This window comes from Schistocerca piceifrons, chromosome 3, assembly GCF_021461385.2.
Source record: "Schistocerca piceifrons isolate TAMUIC-IGC-003096 chromosome 3, iqSchPice1.1, whole genome shotgun sequence".
Classification (NCBI taxonomy): domain Eukaryota; kingdom Metazoa; phylum Arthropoda; class Insecta; order Orthoptera; family Acrididae; genus Schistocerca; species Schistocerca piceifrons.
The window spans coordinates 254689628-254706395 of record NC_060140.1 but is presented as its reverse complement, the minus strand read 5'-3'; the positions used below and the strand labels follow the sequence as shown (position 1 = coordinate 254706395).

Sequence of the window (16768 nt, the reverse complement as noted above, 5' to 3'; positions counted from 1 at the left end):
AACATGGTAGAAAGAATGAGCCATAAATATTATTCACTGCACCAAATTACAGTTTTTTTATTCAAAGTGAATTATTGCACGAACTTAAAAAATTAAATCAGTCTGTTATTTATTTATTAATATTATTCTTGTGTCAAAAAGACATGCATTTACATTACGTTACATAAAATTTGACCATAGCTTGGTCACTTCTAGTGCATTTCCGAGGCCTGATGCAAACCATCTTCCACGCAGGAATTGGACACAGTCACACTTGATAATGTTTTCTTCCTCATAGTGTCACCTTGCCATATGAACCCCGGATCTGCCCATTCCTCATCTCAACCTATTCCAGGGCTTCAATGTCAGCCATCCCTTGTCATAACCATGTGGTAGGGTTTCAGGTACTGTTTTTCACTCAGGGGGAAAAGGGTCCTTTGCTTCCCACTATTGTAACCTGGCTATTTCATCTGTGGTTGTAAGTATGTCCGATGTTCTCAGAAAACTCTTCCTGGATTTGCACATACATTTCAAGTCCATGTAATAGATGAGTTACTGCCTACACTATTTTCTTACCTTCCTAGTTCACAACTATTTCTCTTTGAACATGGTGGTGCTACTCCTCTCAGGTGGTAAGGCCACACAGTTGGAGTAGATTTTAAACAGCCTGTTGTAAGTCTGCATGTGTCATCAAGGGTTGTACACCACCTGTTTGGTGTGGCTTGAGTTATCCCAAACAGGACATGTAATGTGCAGTGGAATAATACAGTGCAACTGCAGAGGCTCTAACTGTTTTGCCTTCACTAACCCACTGTGCACCAGCCAGTTTTTGAGTTTTCCACTGAATCAAAGTGTTTGTTCTGTGAGGCAAGGTCGAGATCATCAGCATACAAGAAACTCCTGGAACTGGGGGTCATAGGTTGGTCGTTTAGAGTAAACAGGACTGGAGTCAGTAAACTTCCTTGAGGGAGACTATATCTCTGTAACCTCCATCAGCTGTTCTGAAAGTCAATGTAAAACCAATGATTCTGCAGAAGAATAGTGATGAACCTGGTTAGGTTTAAGTCCTTGGTCAGGATGTGGAACTTAACTGACAGTAGCTGATGGTTAATGGTCTTGTATGCTGTTAACAAATCGAGAAATAATCCAGAAACTGTCCTTTAAGCACAATGAAATTTGCCCAATAATCAAGAAACTTTTTTAAGCCTTTGAACTATGTTAGCTCATCAGTTCTACAAAATAAGAGTTGATTTTGGTCATTGCCCCCCCCCCCCCCCCCCCCCTCTCTTGCCCCACACCCAGTTACTGAGTGGGGTTGGAGCCTCACATTCAGCTAGTACATTAATTTTCTCTTACTCACCTTTGTTCCAGACAGCAGGTGGGAGCTCAATAGGAAATTTCTGAGATAAACAAGAAGCTTCAAGATGCATGCCACTGGTATTGGCAGGTGAGCTGGTGCGCAACACAATGGAAGGAAAACGCAGTATGAGAGCACAGCAGGTGGGAGACTGCTGCAATGCCTCCTCAACAGAATGTGAACCCACAGCAGAGAGTGTCTCCGTTGGAAGGTACAGAGTGGAATGGCGCAAGTCACCACATATGACTAAGCCTCGCCAAACAGGAAACCATTCCAGTGCCCACTCACGTGACCACCAGGATGTCTGAAATGTTATTTGGCAATATCACTTTTACATTATTTGTCAATATATTTGGACTTCACAATTTACATTTATTTATATAATGTAAGTCAACAGAAAAAAAAAAAAATCACTCACCAAGCAGCATCAGGAGAATGCACATATAAAAACTTTTAATGTTGGTAAGCTTTCAAAGCCAGTGGCTCCTCCTCCTGGCAGAAAGGTTGGAGGGGAAGGAAGAGGGTGATGGAAAAGGACTGGTGAGGTGTAGGAAAAACTGTAGAGTTCATAAAATACGCCACCAGAACTCTGCCTCCTAGTGAGTAATTTTTTTCTATCCAGTTACATTATATTTACAAAAACTGATCATTTTCATTGACTTATATTTATTGACATGTTACTGAAATATAATATTTGTGGAGGGATAGTAATTAACTAATAATAATTCATTTACAACAAAAGAAATGTAGTTAACATAATTTTTCCACATATGGAGCAGGACACAAATAGCTAATGACATCACCCTGTACTAGATAACAAAACAGACCATACTTTCCACAGTTAAATATTTAAAAGATCAACATTAACCTATTTGTCTCAAACCTCATGTATTCAAATACACCTGTTAAGCCTTTAACAAAGAAAAAGGGGAAACCGTAGGGACTGATAGAATATTACAATGGTTAACAGGTGGAAAATAAATCATTAATAAATGAAGATCAAGAAATTTATATAAGTTCTTGGCATAGCTCCTTCGCATTGAGCTTTCAAGTGACTAATGGTCTATCTGCTCTTTATATTTTCCTTTTGTTCTGATTTTTTATGACTTGTTACATCCACCAGCCTTTGTTGGCTTTTTTCCTCTCCTGCCACTTTGATGACAATATTAACTGTTAAGGTGCAGAGCTTGGGTTCTTGAACAATTAAGAGTTAACCTCTCTCCACTGAAACATTTAAAAGTCTCTGACATTATAACCTAGACTGTCTACTCCAACTGTCATCTGTTACTTCACCAATAAGGTCAAATCATTCATAAATATTATACCTTTTACAATCATTTATTTAGGTCAGAAATGAGACTAAATGACATATAAAACTTATGGGAAGTCAAAATGTGTTATTTCTGTTTAAGAGTTTTGGTTGACTGCAGTAGTGCAGTCTTTTAATGAATACCGTCATTTTCTGTGATACTAGGTGTGTGTCATAAAAACTGTAACATTTTGGTTTCTCTTGTAACATTTTACTACCTACACCTTGGTAAGTTTGTAGAAAAATGTCACTAGTTTTGTATCCGACAGTGACTTGAATTTCCCAAATAGCATGGATGTGGAAATGTCAGAGGTACTATGAGGCTATGAGTGACAATTGTAGGCTGCCACTGTTAAGGAGCGCGACCACCGAGATATATACATCACGCAATGCCACTCAGTGGCAACTGTTTGCACTGAGCCTGTGGCCCTGGGTTGCAGCACTGTTCATTATTTGCTGTACTTTGTAGCTGTTCCTATTGTGCCACTGCACAGCCAAGTTGACTTAGATTGTTTCCTGTCTTGAGTGGCTACTGATTTGGAACTGTTGTATTGCTACGCTGACTTTGCTATGTCCCGGACTTGTTAGTACTTCATTCACTTCATGACCTCAGTCTACTGCAGACTTATAAGAACCTGTGTTCGTTTCTGTGTAGATTGGTATACCTGCTGGAGCAAGTGACAATAAACAGTTTCTACCTACGCCACACAGGACAGAAAGCTGACAACAAGGAACTTTCTCAATGTGCTATTTTGTTTAGTGAACCACGAATCCTGAGTCTGCCAAGTTGTGCTAGCAGCAGCAGCAGGACCAGCACACATTGGTGTTACAGTTTCCCCAAAATCGACAACAGCCAGCAGCTGCTGTTTCTGCACCTGCCACTCTACCATTCGCTTCCTTTGATGAGGCAAGAGAGAGTTGGGAGGTCTATTTACAGTGTTTCAAACTACACTGCAAGGCAAGTCAAACTGACGATCCTGTACACTATTGTGTACTTTGCTGTCATCTAGTAGTAAACTGTATGAAATGGTGCAAAAATTATGCCCACTCTCAGATCCTAGTAGCTTGAAGTTTTCTGAAGTTTACAGTTTGCTGACTTAATACTACAAACACCAACTGCACATCATTGCAGCTAGGTTCAAGTTCAATCAGTGTGTTTAAGAAATTAAACATGCAGTGTGGGTTGCTGATTTACAGGGCCTAGCTTTCAGGTATGATTCCGAATGTCAGAAGTGTGGTGCGTCTTATGCAGATTCTTTATTTCAAGACGTTACCTGCATGGCTCCATACTGTGAGGTTAGTGCAAAGACTTAACAAATTTTGGATTCTACTTTGAGTGATGTGTTAAAAATTGACAAGGCGAATGAAGTGACTGCCTTAGCACAAGCTCTGTTCAATGATTCTTCTGGTTTTGACACTGTTACAGGGTGTATATGTGAACAAGGAAAAAAAATTCCCGGATTTCCCGGTTAAAAATACACTTTCTCCTGGATGAAAATACACTTTTTCCGTGTTAAGTGACAGTATACTTTTCCTCAGAGCTGTAACACTAAACAATCCTTTCAATGCTTGTGGTTTTATACACCGACGTAGAAATTCCCGGCACTTTAGAAAACTAAACTCAGGAGAAAAAACACGTTTTGGAAAGATGTCTGATGCATATTTTCGTATTACGTAAGTATAAATGCGAATTCCACCAAACATCGCATATTACTTTCCGAAGAATTGAAACAGAGATTGCGATGCGCTTTTTTAAGCCAGTCATAGCTCATGTCAAGCGATCTCGCCAGCCGATGTCAGCAGATATTCAGAGCATAGGACACGTGATGTAGTCAGCCAATAGCAATACCACTGTTAAGTTGCGCGAACACACAAATAGGAAAAGGTAATGGCTTAAATTAATGAACATGGTGTTGCTACAAGAAAAGAGAAGCTGTCACGTATAATATTGGCCTCTGGGATTAATAAGCTGCAAGAGAAGCTAAGCTTTCACACATAATTTTGATCTTTTTTGCGCACACAAATGTGCCAGTAAAGTTTTTTACAACGTCAAAAATGTCTGGTCGTCTGGGCTTGAAAATATTCTAAATGGTCGTCCTCAAAGATTTGAATTTTGAACGAGAGTCAAATGCTCTGTGATTTAAGAATTCATTGGACATTCGCACACAGAGTTCATCTTGTGCAAAAGGAAATTTAATTTACTTGAAAGTAACGTTTTCCAAACAATCATTCGGAATATTTTCCCGCGACATTTTAGAAACAGATTTGTTTCAGCAGTTGCGCCAGATGACATGTCGCCGCGATTGTGTAGATATGATGACGCAGGGAGCCCGCATGTTCGTACATGTAAAACATTAAAAGATCTTACATTATGTCATAAAAGAAACAAGACATTAGAGGATACTCCAATAGCATGGGAATTTTGTGAACCATACTAAAATGCATAAATCGGCTTACTGTGCACATTCGCCTGTCCAGATACAGATGTAAATTTTCTTGGAGTACCAGTACCACATTATCTCATGTTCGGTTCTTTATTATGGCACTAGAAGATGGAAATGTGAACTTGAAATGTAGCGAACAGTTGAAACTAGCCAATAGTGTGGAATTAAACACTTCGTTTCAAATAATTTATCTCAGCAGAAAAGATTAATAAAAGTCAAATTTCTTTAACAAACCAACAAAAATAACTTCATTGCTCTGCAAGGCAGTTAACGCTTGACTGTCAGAAAGGTGGAAACAAAATAAAATCTGAAACTAATAACATATTTTAGCTTTCCATAATTAAGCGAATGTATTTTAATTCACTTGATATCTCCCGGCCACAGAAATCCATTTTGCTTTCATTTGATATGAGAGCAATAAATGAAGAGGAAACAGCAAAATCACTTAACGTAAACACGGGTCACGTGGAGACTACCACCTCCCCACTACAACTCAGACTGCTCTACGCATCATTTCTGGATCTACGATATTTCCGAACCGGGGCAATATTAGATAGTGGCACTCCCCCTCCCTCGAGCGTTTGAGGTAGGACGCCAAAAATTTAAAAAATCGACTTTTCAAAAATATCTTCATTTTGTAGCACACATCTTTCTGATGAGTCTGATACATAAAGCATATATGATCAAGGGAACGTGAGACATGTTATTTGGTCTTAGTGTGCCGAAGTGCAGTGCCACGCCTCTTCACACAGCATTCTTCCATCGCATGTCTCTGTATTTCGTTCTGTGGAATTCAAACGTGTAATATTTTGTAATGGGTGCCATCAAACTATATTCAGGCCAGTGGAAATTAAAATGTCCTGTGGTGCCTCTCCTGCTCCCAGTTGGCCGGTTTGACATCCTGCCCCTCTTTAAAAAATCTCGCACTTAATAGTGGATGGGATTATTTGTAACTGGGAGAACAAGAATTCTTCAGAAAATTTGCAGTCTTTACTGCCTATTGGCTAATAACTTGCTGTTTAAAGTGACATAAAATTAAATGTAGAATACATAAAACGAGTAAAGACAAGAGCCAAGCAAGACGGTACACATTTCCTCAATCCTAGCATTTTATTTCTCTCTAATCATGCCACAACTTTATATGGCGTACTTCCCTTTCTGGCAAAGAATCTATTACCTCATCAAAGTTCGTCAACATTTTGATACACAAAAAAACAAAATGTTGTTGTCTACTACCAGAAAAGCTGTTAATACAAATAGAACCAACACTGGTGTGGTTTCTCGATCTGATTATGTGTATTTTGTCACTGAGTGCTAGATAAAATGAAATAGGCCTGCCTAATGTTGCAGCAATTGTTACACACACCAAATAAACGTGACTGTTTTAGCACAAATGGTCATTTTTATAATACGACAGAATATAATTCACGAAGTACCAATATCATTAAATGCCTATTAGGCCTACTACAAGCAAAAAGTTTTATGTTAGGAAATAGTTTCACATTTCATTCGTAGTCTCTAGCTACTGAAGCATGAGTTCAAAAAGTAGTAGTATGAAATTTTTATATAAATTTGGAATCGTTATATTCTTCGTGATTTGTGAGAGTCTCCGTTTCTTCTACTTCCTCGTTCTAACAAACAATCTTGTCATTACTGATTCTGTAACTATTCCAGTCAGTGTCAAAATTTATTCTCTGGTTAACCTCACTAACTCTGCCACAATCACCGGTTTACTTATTCCGCATTTGTTCTCCGGTCAGGCGTTATTACGTGTTCGTACAACGCGTTTTCCGCGCTACTCCCAGAATATAACTTCAGCGGGTGTAAACCACTGGCCCTTAGAAGTGCAGCAGTCTGGCCAAAAATGTTTTGTCAAAATTTCATTTTCTTGGATAAACGGAGAATACAATACGTAATCTTAGTTGCCTGTTTTTCCTGTTAGTCATTTATTTCCACTCTGGTAGTATGAATCTATGGAATTCGCTAGTAATTATAACAATGCTGATCATTTCCAAACCTAGTCAACCACATAAACAGCGATTGCTTCTCCCTTTCGGCTTTATTCGCTCAGCTCTTATAGACCCGTCCCCTTTTGTCTACAGGAAAGTTTATTTTTGGATGCGACGGATGCTGGGCCCATTGTGAAACAAGATCTTTTTCCTCAATAATATGAATTTGCCCCTGCTCCCCCCCCCCCCCCTCCCCCGAAACTGCCACATGCGTGAATCTGCCAGCTTAGGGCACCAGCAAAATTTTTCCGGATAGTATCTGGCTGCTTGCTGCTAACTGCCACGCTTCTGTAGCCAGAGGCGGAAGAAGGTACTACTCATACGCGACTCCACTGCACATGCACATAAGCTCGGTCGCAATGCTCAGACGAATCTATTGTAAACAGTTGTGACGTCACGCTCATTGGAGGTGATTTGTTGTTATGAAACACTGCATAGTCTTCCTAAAGGCTTTGACAGATTTTGCTGTTGGCAGACACTTGTATGAGCACTGTGTTTTGTATATAGTGCATTTCCTTTGCAACTTAAGTTTTATTTTCTCCCGGTTGTCCCGGGTCGTATACACCCTGTGTTAGTTGTTGTCGCACTCTTCCATCAACTGATGACTTCCAGTCAAGGTCATCATTGGGTTCATCGAGTTCTCATGCATCTAGTACTCTGGTGCCACAGCATTCAGCAGTTAGTCCTCCCTTGCCGTCCATGATGGTAGATATGCAAACACAAAAGTGCTTAGTTCGCTGGCAACGTATACCAAAGCAATGGTGTTTCCTGAAGATTTTTCCTCTCTGTTGTTGTATGAGAACCTCAGCAGATGTTGTGCCATCAAATCATGTTCAGAGGGTAGCCCTCATCTTCACCAGCATCCCTGTCTATACTGCGATACCTGTTTCGTTGCAGTCAGCCAAGACACCTTGCGAGTATCTGTGTTGGTCTGTGGGCATCAGCTTCAACCCCTAGCATGCTGCATGCTATCCTGCTGCTGCCAGGGACAACAGCAGATCAGATCCAGCCTATCATGCTGCAACTGGATGTCAATGTGGTGATGGCAGAATTTCAGTTGGACTCCAGTGTGGCCATACACTTCATTAATGGGAAAACGTATTGATGCAAGAGCTTTTCACTGCCGCATGCACTGTGGCGCAAAGTGATGATGTACAAAGGCCAGTTGATCCCGTAGTCTGGGTGACACTTACGGTTATTGTACAAAAGTGTAACGGGTCACCTCAGATCTGAGGTGATTTTAAGTCTACCAATAATGCCCAAGCAAATTGTCATTTGTACCTGAGGCAAGAGGAAATGTTATCTAAACTGGGTGGGGGGTAGTGTTTTCAAAAGTTGATTTTGCTGACACATATTTTCAGTTACCACCTGATGAGGCCACAAAACAGTGTCTAGTGATTAATAAACCTTTGACACATACAGATATAGCAAATTGCCATTTGGGGCTGCTAGTGCTTCCGCAATTTTTCATTACTTTCTAAAACAGCTCACCCAGGACATTTCTAATTGTTCCAGTTATTTGGATGATTTGTTACTTACCGGGGGCATGTAGGAGAAGCGCTAGCGCAACTTATGACTGTTGTTTGAGTGGCTGCAAGCCAACGGCTTACATTGTCATCTCGTCAAGTATAGTTTACTGCAGTTAAGAGTCAAGTATTTGGGGCACATATTACGTAAAGATGGGCTCACACCCACACAAGACCACGTGACCGCCATTATTAATTTACCAGTGCCTAAGAATTATAAAACTTGTAATCTTTCCTGGGCAAAGTCAATTTTTATGCTAAGTTCATTAAAAATGCTGCTTGTATGTCCCACTCACTTAATGAGCTACATAAAAAGGGTGCTATAGTTGTGTGGTCAGAGGCATGTTAACAGGCGTTTGTGAAACTTAAAAAGTATCTCATGCCAGCCCCTTGTTTGGCAACGTTCCAGCTGAGTGAACTGTTTACACTTGTCACAGATGGGTCTCACTGTGGTATTGGCGCCGTCCTGTTGCATTATTTTCTGACAGCATGGAACAACCTATTGCATTTGCTTATAAGGTGTTGAACTCAGCACAGTGAATTATTTGCAGAGACTTTGACCATATGGTTTCTAGAAGTTCCATGTCTACCTCTGTGGTACAAAGTTTCTTCTGATTACAGACCACAAGCCCCTGCTGTCATTCTCTGGCCCCATGCAAAACTTCCAGACAAAATGGCACAATGGCTGCAGTGGTGGGCATTGTTTCTTAATAACTACACTTATGGCATCCATTACAGAACTACCATACAGCACTCTAATGCTGATGCCCGGTCTTGTTCGCCATGTTGCCCTGACACCGATTTTGACAGAAGTGGAACACTGTGTTTTGCCTTGAACACGAACAGCAGCGAACCATGACAAGTTTCCCATTATGGCAGGAGAAGTAGTGGCTGAGAAAAACTCAGAACTGCTCCTTCACAGAGTGTTGACTGCAGTGCAGTGGGGCTGGTCTCAACATTTGCCTACAGATGTGGACCCAGAGTGGCCCACTAATTTTTCCCTCCGGCATAGATTTAATTTTGTGTAAGGAGTCATTTTGTTATCCATGGATGATACAGAAAGCTGGGTTGTTGTCCCTCCTGTACTCCACCCCCACACATTGCAACTTCTCCATTCTGCATATCTGGGAATGTGCCAAATGAAAGCAATGGTGCAGCATCGTGTGTATTCACTGGAATAGGCACTGCCACTGAATGTATTATATGCAACTGCTATGGCTGTGCACATAACCAGTCGGCTCCAGCACAGCGTTTTAACCTGTGGACCTGCCCATCACAAAGAGTACATATACATTTTGCTGGACCTTTCCAGTGAGTGGTGCAGTTGTTGATCAATTTCCTGTATGTAATGCAGACATCAACAACATCTTCCAGGGGCACAATCCAAGCCTAATCTACTATCTTCATTATAGAAGAGGCCCCAGCTACATTGGTTTCCAACAATGGCCCACGATTTATGGCTATGGTGTCTAGGTATTTTTGTAGATGTAATGATATCGAGCATCCGATCACCACCCTGTTTCACCTGACATCTAATTCTCAAGCCAAGCGGCTGGTTAGGAAGTTCAAATCAGAGATGAAAAAATCTTGACAATGGAAAACTCAAGGGATGCACTCACCAGATTCCTGGCAATAAACCAGTCCACTCCTGTCAATGGACATGGCCCAGCCAAGATTTTGCACACAGATGTTTGAGATGGCGGTCAGCCTGGAGCAGCTGGTCCATCATTGCCACAACTCCACCCACAGCATGACGTACTGCTGGGTTGTTGTTCCTCCTGAATCCTCGTCAGGATTGATGGGGCAGCACTCATGCCAAAACTTACCAGCCTCTGGGTCTGCTTCTTCTCCCTTCACCCTCTACTCTAGCACAAGGCATTGATGGGAAGTAGACAAGTAATGGGAGCCAATGGAAGTGGATCCCTTCCCTCCCACCATGCCACATATGGCTCCTGTTCCTACCACCTGTGCCACCCACTCCAGCCAATCGTGGGACTGTGCATGCTGTCGGGATGACACTGGTGCCATCCTTGTAACATGCAATGGCCTCTTCCCCACGGGCCAACTCAAGTTGTGCCCCAGAGGTTGTTACTGGGCTGCAGTCCATACATATGTTGCCACCTCCCACTCTGGCCATGGAGGACATGGCACTCAAGCCACTGGTGGGGACTTTGGTTTGGCTCTCTCCCCGTCCTCAACGCAGTTGGCATAGGTCAGGCCATTTTCGGCCTTACATGCCAATTAAAGGGAGGAAGAGTTTTGCATACGTCAGTGATTCAGATACCCCACCTACGATGGATGTGGACACATCAGAGATATACTACGGCTGCAAACAGTGGCTGCAGTTTGTCATCGTAAGAGGAGTCACCATTGATATATGCATGTCATGTGGCGCCAGCCGTTCACAACTGTTTGCCGCATAGCGTATGGCCCGGACTCGTGGCATGGCTCATTTCTTACAGTACTTTGTAGCTGTTCATATTGTGTCACTACACAGCCAAGGTAACTAAGTTTGTTTCCAGTGTCAAGTGGTTATTGAACTGGAACTGTTGTACTGGTACGCTGACTTCGCTACGTCCCAGACTTGTTAGTGCTTCGTTCACTTGGCAAACAGAGTCAATTGGTTTCTTATAAGAATGTGTGTTCATTTCCCTGTGCTTCAGTGTAACCCAATGGAGCTAATGACGATAAACAGTTTCTACCTATGCCATGCAGGATGGAGAAACCAGTATATTTTCTCTGGGTTGTATCTGATAACACTTCATTTGAAAAATATGAGACTACTCTTACAGACTAAATTTTGAATCAAACTATTAATCACTGGGTGTTTTGTGCAGGCTTTTGATTTTTACAACAGGACTGGTAAAATATTACAATTCACCAATAACTAATAATATACCTGTATAACAGCTTCATCTGGTACAGTCACTTCCTCAATATTCATAGATGGTGTAGGTACTGGACCCATCTCACGATCAGAACTGCTGTGTACCGATTCTTGTGGTGTTGGTGCTCTGCTACCTTCCGACATTCTGCGGACACGTCGCTGGCCACCAGAAGTAGATGGAGCACTTGTTGTAATACGGTCTACTGAAGGCATCCTGGTGGTCACTGTATGAGGAGTGTACTGTAGCCATCTCCACAAAAGAGGATCAACTGAAATGTTGACCTGTATGGCAAATGAATGTCTCACTAGGGAGAATGTATACATTCAAGAGGAGGTGGAATTCTCATCATGTTTAAGAAGTGGGTATAAATGAATGAAAATAAATTTTAAGTTGAATATTACACTTACGGAAACAGCATGAAGAAATCATACTTAGAAATATCAAAGTAGTGTATTCCTGTCTCTTCTCTCAGGTTATTAAACACTGAATTTTAAGCTCTAAGAACAAAAGATTAGTTTGTAGAAGTTAAGAAAAATATCCAAAAAGGGGAAACATGCAAGCACTTGTTGAAGTAGGATAACTTTGTGAGACTTAAAACACAACACAAATGCAAGGCACAAAACATTAACAAGAATATAAACAAACAAAGATATAACATTCATATACCACAATTTTTGACACTACACAACACATTCGAAGAAATGTATGTGATCAGCAGACAATGATTACAAGCAAAGGGGTCAGGTTTATGCAACACACAATACATATAAATGGCGCATGAAAGATGTGGCAGTGTTACATAATTAAAGAATAACACAGGAAATGTCAGTTAAGTATAGGAAAAAAGGAGAGAAATGAATGGGGTTTACACTGTGTGAGTTACAATTTTATTTGTACCATGATCTTTCCAGCTACTTTTCCTCAGTTTATGTAGGATAGTTAGCCCTTGTTGGCAATTAATCCAATTGTTTAAGGGGATGGCTTAAATCACATTGGTTCAAAAGAGATTGGTGTTGAAACTTGAAATAGAAAACAGTATTTGTAAAAGAAGTGTTTAATATACCCCATTTTCACCTCTTCACAAAAATCATCTTTTCAATGAATTCATAGATTATTGGAAAAAAGTAGATGTACGAAATTTTCTATTCAATGGCCTTGTGCTAATGAAGTATTGCGTATTAAGTTTCATATTCACCATGTGTTTACTCTATGAAATATAAGAATCCAAAGTTTACTACATTTTTTCATGCCACAATTTTCATGCCCAACTTTGATTTGAATTATCTATCGGTGTTAGCCTGTTAGCTCTTTGCTCTTTGTTTTGTGGTTCACAATCAAACACACTTTGTGTTGCAGTTTAAACCATGGTCTTTCTAATGAGCCCAGTTAGGAGAGTTTTACAGAACACAGCTTTTTGCAAAATCAGATCAAAAATATCACAGTTTTGACCTTTTTACAAAATCTTCAACTTTGCACTTAATTTATTCAATATTGGAAATTGGTACATAAATGAAACTTTACATCTGAGAACCTTGTGTTGCTAGGTTACTCCATTCTGAGTTTCGCATCCACCTTATCTTTAGTTTCTGAGATATAAGAAGTCAAGCTTTGAAATTTTTTCATACACACATTTTTTGATCGATTTGGCCTCAAATTTTCTGGCTGAATATCATTTGTAAAATTCTTTTCATTATTATTCCTAAGAGAATACACAAATTTGCACACAATGACCAATTTTTATTTCTTCCAACAAAATATTGTCCATTATATTGCGGCTCAAAATCACCAGAAATTCACACTTGCTCTGTGCAAAGTCGTGCATGGTGTCGAACAAGTGACTATATCTCAGCTAGTATTGCTTCGACAAATGTTTAACTATATCAGTATTCATTGTAAACATCTGCGAATGTAAATGTAAAATTTCAATGAATCCAAGATGGACAAGTAGGGAGGCCTAGATGAGTCACCATGGAATGACCCAAACAGAATGTAAAATATTATACTGAATAACTAAAACAATGTTGGTAGGAGAGAAAATTTTAATGACTGGGAAGAAATTGTTAAGAGAATCCCACAAGGTTCAAGTTGGAGTCCACTCCTATGTGAATGACCTTCCATTTACCATTCATCAAACAGAATTGGTACTTTTGCAGATGATAAATCCCATTACATAGAAAGCATCAGTTGACACTGTTACTAATGTTTTCCACAGAATTATTAAGTGGTTCTCAGAAAATGGACACTCTCTAGATTTGGAGAGAACATGCTATAACCAGTTCTGTACAGCAATAGAGTCATCCAAACAACTGGTGTAGCACATGAACAGAAATCAGTAAATGCAGTAGAATGCTACAAATGTCTAGGTGCATGTATTAATAAAAACTTGTACTGGAAGAAGCATATTACATAGCTGCTCAAAGAATTAAGTTCATCTACTTTTGCTCTTTGTGTCATTACTATTCTTAGAAACAAATGACACATTTTGCATGTTTCCAATCAATAATGTCTTTCGGAATAATTTTCTGGGATAACTCTTCACTGAATGAAAGTACTGACTGCACAAAAGTGAGCAGTAAGAATAATATAGGGTGTTTAACCACAGCTGCCATGCGTGTAACTGTTCAAGGAATGAGGCATTTTAAATGCACCATACCAATAATACATATATTTGCTAATGAAATTTGAGAAGAATAGTTACGTTCATACCTACTACATTAGAAGAAATTACACAGTGGCTCAGAAATGAGTTTAAAATGCAGCAAGAAATTTTTTTATCATTTACTCAATAACATAAAATTGTCTGACAGGTATCAAAGCAAGTTTTAAATCTAACCTACATTCACTTCTCCTGGACACCTCTTACTCCATGCACAAATTATTTAAGAACAGGTAGCCTATACAAAAAGCATTTACATATCCTGTAAATTGACTTGTTCCACATCATTTCAATAAAAGAATCATTCGAATTATCTATGCAATATGATACGTAATTAAAAGAGAGAGAGAGAGAGAGAGAGAGAGAGAGAGAGAGAGAGAGAGAGAGAGAGAGCCTTCTGTCAGTCAATACAACTCTTCATCAAGCAGTAACAGTATGACTCGATTTTCTTTCTGGGTCCAGTACACAATAAATATTTCAATAACAAGTCAAGGCAGTGAATCACCTCTCTCAAATGGAATCCCAGTAATGGAGGGTGAGACTGGATCTTGGGTGAAAGTGGTCGCTGTAATGAGCAACTGAAAAGTGGTAATGTTGCCGAGGCTGTATCTGGTCCAATTAATACAACAGCTTGGTCTGTAGTGCTCTCTGATTTTGGGAGCAATACAAATGCACGGACTGCTCCTACGGTCACAGCATGGCAATCTGTGTGTGGTAGCAGTACCTGATGATATACCACTCCTTCCACACCAATCTCCAAGTATTCCACATCTGGAAAAATAATGTACATCACATTAATTCTGTAAAAAAAAGATAGAGAGCTTATCAAAATAAAAATCCAAGTCATGAAAAAGGAGATGTAGATCAATGTTGCAGCAACATACAATACACAAGGGTCACTATAGAAGTTGAACCTGTCTGTGTATAGTACTGAAAACCTTTCTTTCTCTGAAATAATTGTGGACCTTGAATGTAAACATACATCTATGCGTTGCAAGCCACCATATGACAGATAGAGAAGAGTAGTTCATATAGCACTACAATTCTCATCTTTCATGTTCCACTCACAAATGATGGATCGTAAGAATGGTTGTTAATATGCTTCTGTAGGAACCCATTACTTTCATGGTCATTCCATGAGCTGTAAGTGTGTGGAAGTAATACATTGCATTATTCTTCTTGGAACATACAGTCTCAAAATTTTAACAGTAAACATCCCCATGACGCAAAGCAGCACTATTGAAGTGTCTACCACAATTGTTGGACAAGGATCTCCCTGATGTTACAGTATTTATTAAAAGAATCTATGTCAAAAAATGCCGCTTTTCATTCAATGTTGTCCATCTCTTCTAGTGATCTTACCTGACAGACTACAAAACTGACATATGATAATGAAGAACTAGCGAAATGAGTGCTTTGCAAATTAAACTCTGGCATCAGTGAATTATTATCTCTCTAAACTCTGCCCACAGGCCCTGGCACACCACCAGGGTACCAACCACCGTGTCATCTCTACCAATTGCACCGCTGGATGTGATATGGAGGGACATGGAATCACCATACTGCTCTCCAGGCCATTGTCAGTTTTTGTGAGCCATAGCTACTACTGCTCAGTCAAGTAGTTCTTCAATTGGCTTCACAAGGCTTTGTGTTTTCCATTCCAGTCCTTCCACCAAGGAAAAATCTCTGGCAGCACTGAGAACAAACCCATGTCCACTCACCTAAGGCGGTAGACATCGATGAATTACACTTCATTATAAATCTCCCATTGAATCTTACTCTGTCATCTGTTGTTCTTACAACTAATTTTATGCAGTCACTTCATTTTAGATCTCTCTACACAAACACTCTTAGATATTTAACAGTATTTATTGTTTGCACTGGTTTGTAATCAGTCTTATGATTCAACAATAATGGATCTATAAGCCTATTTATAAGCAACACACAAACATTTGCATGTGTCAAGAACAAAAAAGCAGTTCCTTTTACAAGTGTCAGTCCACTATAGATTAGCATCATCTGTGAACAGCCTCATAGGGCTTCCAATAAAGTTCTGTCTATCAACACACCTTGAAGGGTCATTTCAAGCTTAGATGGTGTGCACATTGTCAGGATGGGAAGTTCCCCATCCAAATGGCTGGCATACTACACAGTGACATCAGTCAAACACTCAAATGTTATCATGAAATACAACACAATGAAGACCTGCCACATAGTGGTCACAAAAGTTTGAAAAAACCAGCTATCTGTGAATTATGGCACACACGTAACCCTAGGAGAACACAACAGAACTCAACACTGCTGTTTTGGAGGCATGTGAAAGGGCTGTGTGAACCCAAACAGTGGGCAACCATCTCCATTTGGATAACCATCTCCATTTGATCAATTTAGCCTCTAGACAATTATTATGAAAAATGGTACAAATACACTAGTATAGTGGTGACTGATGAAGATATATAAAGGAACATCTGGAATGGAACTTGGATCTACAGTATTGCATTCTATTCACCAAATGTACAGTTATGAGAAACCAACTTTCCTAGGGGAGTAGACCTTAAAAGACTCAAAGTCTTCCAGGATCGAGGTTGGGCATGCAGCTA

At 39.9% G+C, this 16768-nt stretch overlaps 1 protein-coding gene across 1 annotated transcript in view; it reads right to left on the bottom strand.

Annotated features, from left to right (window-relative positions):
• LOC124788557 (vacuolar protein sorting-associated protein 13B) overlaps window positions 1-16768 on the bottom strand; it is a 221355-nt gene that overhangs the window by 39625 nt on the left and 164962 nt on the right. Inside the window, exons 17-19 of the mRNA XM_047255828.1 lie at window positions 14674-14939; window positions 11524-11793; window positions 1340-1640 (exon numbers count right to left, since the gene is read on the bottom strand). Of these exons, the coding sequence (XP_047111784.1) occupies window positions 1340-1640; window positions 11524-11793; window positions 14674-14939 (837 nt within the window). The remainder of the gene's footprint in view (window positions 1-1339; window positions 1641-11523; window positions 11794-14673; window positions 14940-16768) is intronic.